This window comes from Halichoerus grypus, chromosome 12, assembly GCF_964656455.1.
Source record: "Halichoerus grypus chromosome 12, mHalGry1.hap1.1, whole genome shotgun sequence".
In the NCBI taxonomy this organism is placed as follows: Eukaryota; Metazoa; Chordata; class Mammalia; order Carnivora; family Phocidae; genus Halichoerus; species Halichoerus grypus.
Genome location: NC_135723.1, coordinates 91,418,881 through 91,432,514, shown reverse-complemented (window position 1 = coordinate 91,432,514; position 13,634 = coordinate 91,418,881). Strand labels below are relative to the sequence as shown.

The window sequence follows — 13,634 nt, the reverse complement described above, 5'->3', positions numbered from 1 at the left end:
ATCTAAGGGTTCAGAGAGATTGAACAACTTACCCAAACTCACCAAGACATTAATTGAATGTTCATCTATATCAATATTTTTCCCTCACACTCTTCTATTTCTCAGAAGCCATGGATAAACAAGTTTGGGAAACTTGTCTTCTTCTTAGAATATTTAAAATGCAAATCTCATTGTAAACGACAATTTACACAGCTGTAAATGATAGCTCTGAGAAGACTTACAGTAAAGGATACGGTTTAATTTTATTATAGGATTTTCACAAACTTCACAAATAGGGATGCTGTTTTTATTTTGTTTTTGCTGATACAGATTTATCTAAAACTATATCCCACTTATGTGTGTATAGTTACACACATATTCTTAATTTTACCTATGTCTACATCATGTGGTTTTATAGTATAAGCAATATGCTTTTAAGTACATATATTTCCATATATGACATATTATGTGGATAGGTACTCTGTAGAGCTGACTGTGTGGTGGTTCAGTGGGGAAGGGTAAGAGATAGTTACTTATAAACACACTTTGTATTAAGATGCTTCTTTTTAGTAATATAGGTGAGACTGTGTGTGATTCCAGATGCCTGCTACCTATCAATAAATACGTTGCTGCATGCACTTTGAAACTGAGCCACAGGGGTCACCTATCACCATCCTTTTTGTTCTTCTGTTGTATGGATGAGATTTGCGTAAACTTATTGCTTCCTTTCTTGGTATATTATGACAGCACTGGCTCTCTCCCTTTCTAGCCATTACTTCCTTTCCTACCCAGAATCTAGCCTAGGGAAGGAAAGCAACCATCTTTGATGATTTTGAAACATAGTCAATGAGACCAAAAACTGTCATCAAAGGGACTGCATTAGTGGTTGATGAAGAATGTATAGGGAATTCTTAAATTTCTACTTCTATAGATTCCCTGTGAGAAATGAAGAGGCAAAAAGTGAAGACTTTTTCTACTAGCAAATACTGTAAGGAAGCTAAAGGAATAACTTTCTGCTGAACTGCCTGCAAAGATATTTGAGCTCCTAATCTTGCCAAAATGATAGTCTCCCTTTGTGATAATTCAGTGGGCTCTAATACTTAAAACTGGGGCACTTTTCTGTGTGCATGTTACACTCTAATTAGGAAGTTTAAAAATATATAGTTATTACATAAAAGGCAGAATAAAAAAATGAGAAGTCTTCCCTAGCAAGATCAAGCAAATGAACCTTTAGGCGCTTCATGACTGGGTATAAAGAGGAAGTAAGCCAATAGGAGAAATAATACTATTTTATCAGAAAACATTCCAAATATCAAAAATCCTGTATCGATGGCAGTCATGAGTCAAAAGTTTTATTACCCCATTCTGATAAACCTATAGTTAACAATAGAAACAAGATTCTATGGAAAAAAGAACTTCTAAATCCCAAAGTCTAGATACCCTGTGAGTCGACATAAAGGATGTTCATATCATCCATTTATTTACATGTGTATTTGTATTCATGCATGCATCACACATATACATAACATTAATAAAATACTGGCAAAAATTCCATGTCTTCAAAACAAGGTAATAAAAACACTTCGGGGGTGGAAGGGAATACATTTTCAATAACATATCATAATCATGAAGAGTTCCAGAAACAAATGGCACTTTGAGAAAACGGACATAAGGGCCTACCTAAATTGATAATATTTTGAGCCCAGAAACTAGGATCACAGTGAAACTGGATGGTATTGTTGGTCACTGGGGAAGCATCACACCTTGCTCGAAGAAGGTGCCGTAACCGGTATGTAATCTAGAAGAAAGGAGAGACAACCAAACATCGGTGTCTTTAATCAGGCAAATAATTTATTAAGTTCCCAGTAAATACACAAAAAATAGTCTCTGGTATGTATGCTAACACAAAATAAGTGATCATATCTAAGTTATAAACGTGGATAAGTTTTTTTTTTTTAAACATGTTAAAAGTTTTGAGATATAATTCAATTAGCTATACTACTGAATACAAAACTGAAAAGTATCTTAAAGTGATAGGTTGGTTAAAGGCAGTTTTTTGAATTACTAAAACTTCAGAGAAGCACCAACTAAATATTTGTAAAATAAAATAAATTTTAACACATTTGCTCTTTTATTTATTTTACTTACTCTTTTAAAGAAGGATTCAAAATTTAGATTAGGGGGCTGATGAGTTATGGAAAGTACAAATTAATCTCAGCCCATAAGTTGGCCTGCTAGGGATGGTTCTTCTTGCTCCTATGTTTTCAATCTCATGTCATCACACCATACCACCCACCTCCTTCCACACTGTTGTCCTCAGTGAATACTTGGTCATTCTCCCTCAGTCCTTGAAGAATTTAGTTCCTGGCTCATTATCACCATCTCTAACATTACTTTTGTCATAATTCTTGACGATTTTAATATCCAACCAGCTGATCCTTCTTTCCATCTTTCTCTAGCGCCCAAGTACCAATAATCCTATAAACCTGAAGGTCCTATAAGTGCTCTTATAATTTTTCCCTGTCCTTTGATCTCACCTCACCATTAACCTTACCTGGCTGAAATCCCAGGGTCAATCACCATAATCACGTTGCATATACCCTGATACCTCTTTCTCTCACATACTCCCTTCCCTTTCAACCTTTCCCCAAACAAAATAAAACAACCCTGGTTAAACCCAACTTTTGCCTCTGCAGATATAACTGGACTTTAATAAACACATGACAATTTACTTCAAGTAGGCCCCTAAGGTTGACTGGCTATCATGACATTTTTCTGGTACTTTACTTCCCTACTCTCCTAAATGACTGAATTTTCTTCTCAAATCTCTAGCTCTCCTTCCTCTCCCATTCTCAATCTCAGCTGATGATTTTGCTTACAATTTTACTGAGAAGGCAGGAACAATCAGGGGCCTTCTACAAATTCTCACCACTTGTATTAGTGTTCCCTCCTATTACAATGGATTAAATGGCCATGTTTCTTTTTTCTTTTTCTTTTTTTTTAGATTTTATTTATTTGAGAAAGACAGAGAGAGAGAGTGAGCGTGAGAGAGTGCACACACGGAGCTGGTGTTGGGGGATGGGGTGGGGTGTAGAGAATCTCAAGCAAACTCCCCCAAGGAGCTCGGAGCCTGATGTGGGGCTTGATCCCAGGACCCTGAGATCATGACCTGAGCTGAAATCAAGCCATAAGCTTAACTGACTGAGCCACCAGGTGCCCCTAAATGGCCATGCTTCTAAAGTCAATCCTTCCACTTGTGCAACAGTATCCAACCCTTCTTGCCTACTTACAGACACTGCTCAGCAATTTTCTTCCCTCTCCTGTATCACCTAGGCTTCCATTTTACTGGATCACTCTTATCAACATATAAACATGCTTTAACTTTTCCCAGCTAAAAACAAAACTCTTGGCTCCTTTCCTCCTACCATCCATTGCCCCATTTTTCTGCTTTTTTACAGCAAACTCTTAAAAAAAACTCATCTATTTTTACTGCCCCCTGTTCCCCTCCTCCCATTCTTTTCTGAAACCATTTCCTTCACTTGGCTTTCAGCATACTATACTCTCATGGTTTTGCCTTTATTTTAGCAGCTGCTACTTTTTGGGGCCACTGAGAATAGGTTTGGGTTCCAATGCACCATCACAGCCTCCAGTGTTGGTTCTTTGTCTTGCAACTGCCCTCTTTTCTCCTATTCCCACATAGTTTTAGTGATCTCATATATTCTCATAGTTCAAATGACTCCTTAATTTGTATCCCAAGTCTGGATCTCTCTTTTGAACTTGCATTTCAAACTTCTTAGTCAACATCTCCACCTGGCTGTCTGACAGGCACCTCAAATTTAGTATGTCTAAAAGGGAACTTCTGATCTTTCTCTTCAAGTCTTTTTGTCCTATAATCTTCTCCATCTCCATTATTGGTAGCACTACTTTTCCTACTGCTGAGTTAGTCCGTGGTTCCTTTCTACTTCTCAAGCCCTACATTCAACCTGTCAGCAAATCCTACTGGTTCTATCCTTAAAAGACATGGATAACCCTACCAGTTTTCCCATCAACTCTATTAATTCTCCTGCTACCACCTTGGAAAAGCCACCTTGCTGCAGTAAGATTCAACTGGTCTCCCTTATTTCTCTCTTGCCCTCAACTACCTCTAATCTATTCTCAATAGCCAGTGATTGTTAAAATATAAATCATATTCTGTCCTTCTTCTCTTCAAGTCCGTCTCTCCACTGGTTCCCCATCTTAGATTAAAAACTAACGTCCTCATAATGAATTACAACGCTTGTGCTATTTGACTTTGCATTACTTCTCTGATCTTACTCGTACTACTTTCTGCTCCTTCACTCTGTTCTGGCCCCTCAGGCCTCCTTGTATCCATATCACAAAAACTTCCACCACTATATTTGCACTTGCTGTGTGCTCTGCCAGAATTTACTTCCCTTGAGTATTTACTTCCTACAGGGCTTGCTTCCTCATTTCCATCAGTATTTGCTCAAATATCACCCTCTTTAGATAGACTTACATAACTAAAACTACAACCCCCACCTCAATGTTCCCAGACTCCTTTCCTTAATTTACCTATCTCTAGAGCACTTAACACCATGCAGCAGTATACACATTTTATTTATTTCAGCACTGTCTCTCTCCACGAAAATGCAACTCCTTGAGGGCAAAGATTTTATTTTGTTTTCTGTTCTCCCAGTGCTTAGAATGCTGCCTGATATGTAGCAGGTATTCAGTAAGTAAGTGTTGAATACATTTGTTTCACTTGCTAAATTATGTCCAACAGCTATACTAAATCCTGAATAAGAAACCACGAACTTATTTTGGGACTGTGTGGAATACATGGCACAGTGTTTAGCAAACAGCACGCAACACAATGCTCTTCTCCCTAAGTTTTTCCTCCCTTTAATTTTTTACATCCTCTAACAGTTCTCACTGTAAAAATGCTAACCAAAATAATTATTCCAAGAATTTTCCTTCATAAATACATGCATGTTTTACCATTTCCCAAAATTTAATCATTTTGAAATAATTTTAAAATTGTTGAAAACTGAACTCTTCACCCAGATTTCCCAACTGTTAATGTATTAGCACATTTCTTCGAGCGCCCGCCCAACTGCTTCTGCACTATTATTACTTGTCTTTTTCTGAACCTTTTGACAGCAAGTTGCAGACATGAGGTTCTGTCTACCCCAAACACTCCAGTGAGTGTATCTTAAAACATAGATCCTCTTAACATAAGCAGCAAGTTCCAAATTCTAAAAGCAGGTTTGTCACAACACTACATTCCAATCCAAAGGCCTCATTCAAATGGCAACTCTCCCAACAGGGTCACTTCCCAGAATGCTATCAAGGAATACAGGTTGCATTTAGTTGTCACTTCTCTGCAGTTCGTTAGTCTTTCCCTGTCATTTATGTCCTTGATGGCTTTGAAGAGTTCGGGTCTTATATTCTGCAAGATGACCTTCAACATGGGTCTGAGTGTAGTTCCTCCTGATCAGACTTAGTAAAGCATTCTTGTCAGGAATTCCACATAAATGATAATGTGCATTTCTTAGTGCATCAGATCAGGAAGCTCAGGATGTCAATCTGTCCCACAACTGCTGATACAAATCCTTATCACCTGGCAATTTTGCTGCCCAGTTTCTCCACCTTAAATTCACTGGATTCCCCCCTTAGTAACTGATTAGTATTTTGCAAAGAGGTATTCTAGGATTACACTGAAATCCTGTTCCATCAATTCTCTACTCACTAGATTAGTATACTCTGATCACTCCTTAATTACCTCTACGATTGTGACCAAATATGCTTCTTCATATATACTATTCTACAGTTACTGATTTACACTGTGACATAAACTTTTCCCTTCTTTATCATTAATGCAGAAAAAATGGTTAAAATCAGAAATGTGAGCACTTTCTTAAAAGAAAATCAGCTCTAAATAAAGGGAACTATGAGGTAAACCCCTTGGGACATACCTTTCCCTCCTTCCGGTACTAACTACACTATAAATCCCTTCTTTTGCTATTGAGAAAATAAAAGACACATTTATTTACAACTCAGATAGCTACTATCTGCTAATTAAGTTGTGCCAAGGTCTAAAAGTAATATCAAACTTGGGCAAACTATTCATTAAGTAACATTTTTTTTTCCTGATGTATTTTGCTGTCAAGATGTAAGACCTCTCTTACTGTCAAATTATTTTATTACCCATCTAAAATGTAAACCTTGTCAAATCTCCTGATACATGTTTTAGATAATTCTGAAAAGTCATAAAACCTGGCTGGTGTAGAAGATAATGGTTCATTAAATATACTTTTTTTTTTTTTTTAAAGATTTTATTTATTTATTTGAGAGAGTGAGAAAGAGCACAAGCAGGGGGAGTGGCAGGCAGAGGGAGAGGGAGAAGCAGGCTCCCCGCTGAGCAAGGAGCCTGAAGTGGGGCTCGATCCCAGGACTCTGGGATCATGACCTGAGCCAAAGGCAGACATTTAACTGACTGAGCCACCCAGGCACCCCAACAGTTCATAAAATATACCTGTTAATCCTTTCAGATATATCTGAACTTAAATGTACTCAGGTTTCACACTGAAAACTTAGCTACTGTTCAAAAAGCAAAACATGAAAAAACTTTTTTAAAATATAAAAGACATCAAAACAGCTTTCAAAATAGCACTGCTGCATATTATCTCCTTTCTATTGAAGTTAAAATAAAGAAGAAATTAAGTATCTGAATTTCCAATCCTGTAAAAATTAACATGCAGAGAGTTTCTGACAGAAGATGTCGTATCTGCCCTTTTTTCCCCGTCAATCTTTTGTTTCATTCCTATACATCAAGCAGTCATTAACAAAAATTCCTACCTTTAAGAAGTATAAAATCTAATGAGAGTCACAGAAACATACGCAAATATAATAGTAGATAAAAATCAGTAATAGTATGATGGACATATGCACAAAGGATTTGCAAACAGAGAAGAGAAATTCAATCCAGTCTTGGTCATGAAAGGCTGCCAAGAAGAAAGGAAGACAAACCTAAACTGAAGCTGGTAGTCTCTAAAAAGATGAACATTAGTTATTCAGGAGAAAGAAGAGGCATTCTAAGAAATCTACCAGTACCCAGGCAAGAGAGCATCATCTACTGTGAGCCCCAAGGATTAGAAGCAAGGTGTTGGCATTGAGACATTCAGGAAAACATAAAGAAGGTCTTCAAAGAATCATTAGATGGGAGGAGAAGAAAAAGGAGAAAAAAGATTGTAGAACTCCTTTTTACTACTTATAACTTAATAGCTTCCTAATTGCTATTATTATAGAAATATTTACTGCTAGTAAAAAGAATGATAGTGCTTTACACTCCTGGTCTTTCTTCTGTCAATATTTCTTGCCTTCCTTCTAAATTATATAAGGATAAACTCAATGTTAACAGGTTGACAGAAGAAACCTGAGCAAATACTGTGAAAATGTTTCAAAATATATTTAAAACTGGACTTCTGAAAAGATTCCACTGTTGCATTGGGTTTTGTTTTTTATTGACCATAATTCCTATAGCAAAAAGATGAACTGAGAATTCCAAGCCGAGCTTGAAATTTCAGACCTGCAAGGCATTTCTTCTTATTTTTTTAAGCACATAAAAGCCATCATTTAAAGGATAACCTGAGTAAACATGGCTATATGTACCAAGCATAAGAACTATGAAGAACAGAGCTGTAGGATACAGCCAATTTCAAATTTTTCTAGGTTGGAAACCCTTATAAGTGTTTACAAATAATCATGAGCCTCAGCTCTGTATGCATTATAGGCAAATTATTTTATTAACTACATTGGCTACTGGTAATGCCTTAAGGCCCACTTGGGTTCCATAGGCTTTTAAAAATTAGAAAAAAATGATTTAGTCAATTGGGTATTGGTTCCTTATAATTGATTCCTTATAATTTGCTGAACCCATTTTCTCCTACATGTAAAATAAAACAATCTCCTTCTCTCCTATGTTAAGAAATCATTGTGCAAATTAAGTAACCATCTTCTATTTTTACTGTTTTCTCTTATTATAATTGTAAACAAAATCATAGAATAAAATCAGAGAAATTTTTAAACAGAAGAGATTGACTATCTGTATGAATGTCTTACACATATGTAATAACAATATTCAATATTCCTAATTTTTCATTCATAATTGAAAAAAGACAATTCTCTCATTTTCTACTTTTCTTCTTTTTCGGTTTCACTTTCAGAAAAACATTCAGGAAAACAGAGAAGATAAGTACTATATAGAAATCGTTTTTCATACATCAATAAAGCAGTTTAAAAAAGAAGACTCAAGAAAGAGTGTATCATTGAATATTATGAAAGAAAAAAATTCTAAGAGTAAATACAATGCATGATTAGGAATAGTTTTAGAAAGAGTTACAAATCAGTTTTTTAATAAGTCTTGAACTCAATGTTTGAACCTAGTTTATAGAAGTTTATCCAGAAGTACATTTCCTTATTTCAAAATGGTTACAGAAAAATTCTGCCACCTGATTCTAGAAATGGAATAGGTGAACGGAAAGCTGATTTGGATGTCCTAATTTGATTTCAAAGGATAATTCTCTGTGGGATCCTTAATAAAATGAAGGTAAGGCGGGAATTTTTCAGAATGTTTATATGGTTCAACTTCCAGTGGCTAAATATCTTCAAGATCCTTGCTACTAAAGGCATAGTTGACAGATCCGTGGCATTAGCATCTCCCAGGAGCTTGTAAGAAATACAGAATCTGGCTCCACTCCACACTATTAAACCAGAATTCTTGGGTGATTAGTAGTATGCAGTGACTGAATATTTTCAGTAGTAAGGTTATAGATTACTACCAAAATTGTTCATCTAATAACACAGCCACTCTTCTGTAGCAAATGGGGTTGAAATATACAGTACCACAGATGGATGCCAGAGTAAATAATGCACTGTCGACAAGAGAAACACAGCCTCTAAGCTCAGGTGTCCAAGATAGAATTCTGGTTATATACCTCTTAACTTTGTAACCTTAGGCATGTGACTTAACTCTGTGCCTTGGTTTCATCATCCATACAATAAGGATGGACGGTATACCTAGCCTTTTTTTTTTTAAAGATTTATTTGCAGCCTGACCTCACGACCCTGAGACCACAACCTAAGCCGAAACCAAGAGTCAGAAGTTTAACTGAATGTGCCACCCAGGTGCCCCTAGCTATAAAAAATGAGCCAGCAATTGCACTACTAGGTAGTGCAAAGGATACAAAAATGCGGACTCAAAGGGGCACATGTTTATAGCAGCATTATCAACAATAGCCAAATTATGGAAAGAGCCCAAATGTCCATTAACTGATGAATGGATAAAGATGTGGTGCATATATTACATAATGGAATATTACCCAGACATCAAAAAGAATGCAATCTTGCCATTTGCAATGTCATGGATAGAGCTAGAGAGTAGTATGCTAAGTGAACAAGTCAGTCAGAGAAAGACAAATACCATATGATTTCACTCATATGTAGAATTTAAGAATTTAAGAAACAAAATAAATGAACATAGGGGAAGGGGGAGGCAAACCTTAAGAGACTCTTAATTATAGAGAACAAACTGAGGGTGGATGGGAGGGAGGTGGGCAGGGGACAGGCATAAATGGGTGATGGGGATTAAGGAGGGTACTTGTTCTGATGAGCACTGGGTGTTATATGTAAGTGAGGAATCACTAAATTCTACTCCTGAAACCAATATTATGCTGTATGTTAACTAACTAGAATTTAAATAAAAACTTCAAACAAACAATACCCCCCCACCCCTCAAAATGATGCATAAGTTTAAGTGAAATATTACGTGGAATATGTTTAGAATTAGTGCCTGGCACACTATAGGTGATCAGGAAATATTTACTATTATCATTATTTTTAGTATTAAGTTCAATAGCCACTCAGAGAAAACCTAGAAAAGAATAAAACAGGAATGACAATGGTAGATTAAAACTGAAGTTATACCTAAACCATGACAGTTAAATATATTTTTAAAAACCAAAATATTTTGACCAATTAAAATTAGAAATAGGTAAAAGATTAGAAATAGGTAAAGGGCAATGCAGTACAAACAGACTAATAATGAACATTTCTGAATTTCAAGTATTCCAATACCCCCACTGTTTCTCTGCGGTTTGATGGTACGTTAAATGCATTACTTAGTCTATCTTACCAGTCGCTTGCTATAAAGTAACGCTGTACTGCTGCCACTGGAAACTGCCCATTTAGAAAAATGCATGACATGTTCCAATTGTTTAGAAAGTCCAGCCACTTCCTGTTGTTGTTGCATAAGTTTCATGCGATGGTCCTTTGCAAGGCTCTGAAAAGAAGAAAATGTCAACATTCGTCCTGCATATAACATACTTTAATGGTCATTTTCAGATTACCAAATTAGAATAACTGCCACCTCTGAGAACCCAAATAACAGAAACTTAAAATATGCTTAGTGTTTTTCTCCCTTAGTATAAAGGATCACTCTCACTGCCACAAAAAACTGTGCCCCAACATTGCAGAGCTGCTGCTGCTGCCACCACCATCACCACTGCCATTCCTGCCTCTGCATCCCCACTTCCACCCCAGGCCCTTGGTCTAGTTTGACAGGTTCTGGGAATTTAGGTCTCTGTTCATGCAACTTCCAATATCCAAAAAGGGACAAAAGCCATGGATTAACTATGACAGAGTAAATGCCTGTTAAATTCAATATTCACAAATAAATTAGAAGTATCATCCAGCAATCTTAATAAAATTACCAGATCACACAATTTGTGCAATCACAGGATTTCACTTTTCAGGCATTCCAGTCTTGACTGCAACCACTTTGTGCCCAGTCATGCCATATGGTAGACAACACTTATACTTTGTATGTGGTTAGAAAGGGATATGATTTTTGTCTATTGAGAATTACCTTGGGAGCCAATTGATAAGATGACTAGAGGAGCCAATGCATTCTCAGAAAAACTACATAAAAGCAGAATACAGAATATCTCTAAGCGAAGTACACAAGCAAGAACACAGATTAATCAAAAGTAGAGAGCATTGGGGGTGCCTGGGTGGCTCAGTCAGTTAAGCATCAGACTCTTGGTTTCAGCTAAGGTCATGATCTCAGGGTCCTGGGATACAGCCCTGCGTCAGACTCTGTGCTCAGTGGGGAGTCTGCCTAGGATTTTCTCTCTCCCATTGCCCCTCCCCCTGTTTGCGTGTGTACGTTCTTTCTAAAATAAATAAATGTATCTTAAAAAAAGAGACAGAGAGAGAGCGCGCACTGAACTTGGGTTGTTTTAGAGTTCTCTACCCAAAAGTCTTTGTCTGCAAGGAAAGGGGAAGACAATAGAGTTTTCTACTGATCCTGAAGTTTAACAGTAAAATTGCTACACTCTAATATAGATTTACATTCTCATTAAAAAAAAGGAACCTGGTTCCTGACCCTAGTCAGTTTCAAATTTGGAAAATACACAGGTGAAGTGAATTAAGGGAAAAACTGCAATGACGGTCAATGGCTTTGTCACGTCTAATTTAAGTTTAGAGATTACTTATTTTTTACAGAGGTCAGAAATATCCTAAATGTTTCTTTGGAGACATACTAGAAAGAATATAAGTTCTGTTGACTTTGGGAGAGATTGCATATTGACAACGAGAAGCCCTAGTTACTTGGGTCTTCTATGGTAACAACTATTTGGGCCGATTTCTGGATTCTTAGATAAAAGTGGCTACATTTGTTTTAGGAGGATTCTGTAAACCAGGAGAATGGATATGAGGACCAGAGTAAAACTGTATAGAACTGTAAGTCAATAAAGTTGATTACAAATAATACTGATGACTAGGTTCATTCCCAGAGATTTGGGATCTGGTCATCTTTTGTTATCTTCAAGTGATTCCGATTTACAGAGAAGTCTGGAAAGAGCCACAGCAATGTGTACACTGCTAATCTCTGAGAAAGCAAATCTAAGTGATGTTTGATTTTAAGCAGAGCTTGGAAAACTTTTTAAATTGTTTAAATGCTTCTATTAAAAAAAAAAAAAAAGAATCAAAGAACCTTGAAAAAATAGTTCCCGTAAATGAGGTTGCCTGGACAGAACACTTCTTCACTAAATAAGTATCTGTTTCCAGAAGAACAGAGAATTATTTTAGTCTTTGTTTCTTGTATGTCTGATAAACCATGGGAATGACCATGCTTTCCCAGGAAGGATAGGACTCTCTGACAAAGACCTTATAATTTTGTCAACTACAAAATAAAGAGTTTGAACTAAATTATTTCGAGGAGTGTTTTTTTTCTTTTTTTTCTTTTTTGCATCTTTAAACATCAGAATTCTTATTCTCTTCTCATTGTAAATTGCTGCTTTACTGTGAATTCTTTCTGCACCAATGTACTAAAAGAATACTAAAATACCATGCAATTAATATTATTTTAATATACCATGGAGAAGTTGTAACCTCAAACACTGACTTTGGATCCTGACCTTCATGAGTGTAATAAAGCCCCCGAAGACCATATCTTTCTTACCATGGTGAGAAACAACTATCCTAAGTGCCTTGAACAACCCTCGCTACATACTGCTTTCACAGTTAAGACTATAAAATGTTGAAAGCAGAAGGCATATCCTTTTACCTAATTTCTCAAAAGGTTAATTAAATGTGTATGTCTGAAAATGAAATACAGCTTTGTTATCATTCTAAGAATTTTTGCTCAATTGCACCGCTTCGGGGACCCAAAGTTGTTACTTCAATGAATCTAAAATGATTAATCTCTTCAACATTTACAGAGCTCCTTCTTCAAGCAAGGCATTGTGCTTTGTGCTACCAAGTACACACTAAGCCATAAACTGTCAGCTACAATGTAGAACTGAGCAAAAGAAAACTTGGGAATGGAAAAGTATTATTGAGTCATAAATGGAAACAATTATATGAAAAAGGGATTCCAAATTCACAAATACATGAAAAAATACTATATTAAATTGCTACAACATACTGACCCATTAATAGTAACTTACCTCAAGCTGATGCAGTAGAGCTTTTCCTTTTTTATTTATTTCTACCATCAATGTAAATATAGCAACTTTAATATCCTGTTCCACCTGCTTTTGATTTTGATTTACTTCGATTATCCTGAAAATTAAATGAAAGAGGGGAAAAAAAATCTAAAATCTAAGGCAGAATATTGTTTTCTAATATTTAAAATTGATTTTTTAATGTAACTTAGGCCAAGTTTTGTTTTAAACTCTTAAAAGCTCAGCTGTTTCTAAGGGTCCTTCAGTTTGAATCGACTTTCTTGAAGATGACATAGCAGAAATGTAATTCTTCTGAAAGACACAGTCACTTAATTCAATCTTAAAATCAAAATGTATAAAATTGCAAGAGAATGAACACATTTTAAGAAAATATGGTTTGGAAAGATCATGATGAAAATCACCCAAGAAAATCAATACTTGGCCTAAAAGGGTGGACAAAAAAAAAAAAAAAAAATGATTTATAAACAAGAAAACCATGACTCTTAAAGTGTTTGATTGTATCCACTGTAACTAAGAAGTAGGAAAGTATAAATGTGTCACCCTTAGTCATCTGAACTGGTACAGCATTCATTATACCTGCACAGAGGCAAAGAGAACAATAGTAGTTTGCTACTTTTAATAACACATTTG

The 13,634-nt window shown here is 36.0% G+C and overlaps 1 protein-coding gene across 2 annotated transcripts in view; it reads right to left on the bottom strand.

Moving 5' to 3' along the window:
• The window catches only part of TRIM24 (tripartite motif containing 24), a 109,398-nt gene that overhangs the window by 23,316 nt on the left and 72,448 nt on the right, over positions 1-13,634 (bottom strand). For both annotated transcript variants that reach the window (XM_036117206.2, XM_036117204.2), the window contains exons 6-8: positions 12,987-13,101; positions 10,172-10,318; positions 1,660-1,777 (exon numbers count right to left, since the gene is read on the bottom strand). In XM_036117206.2, coding sequence (XP_035973099.2) covers positions 1,660-1,777; positions 10,172-10,318; positions 12,987-13,101 — 380 coding nt within the window. The remainder of the gene's footprint in view (positions 1-1,659; positions 1,778-10,171; positions 10,319-12,986; positions 13,102-13,634) is intronic.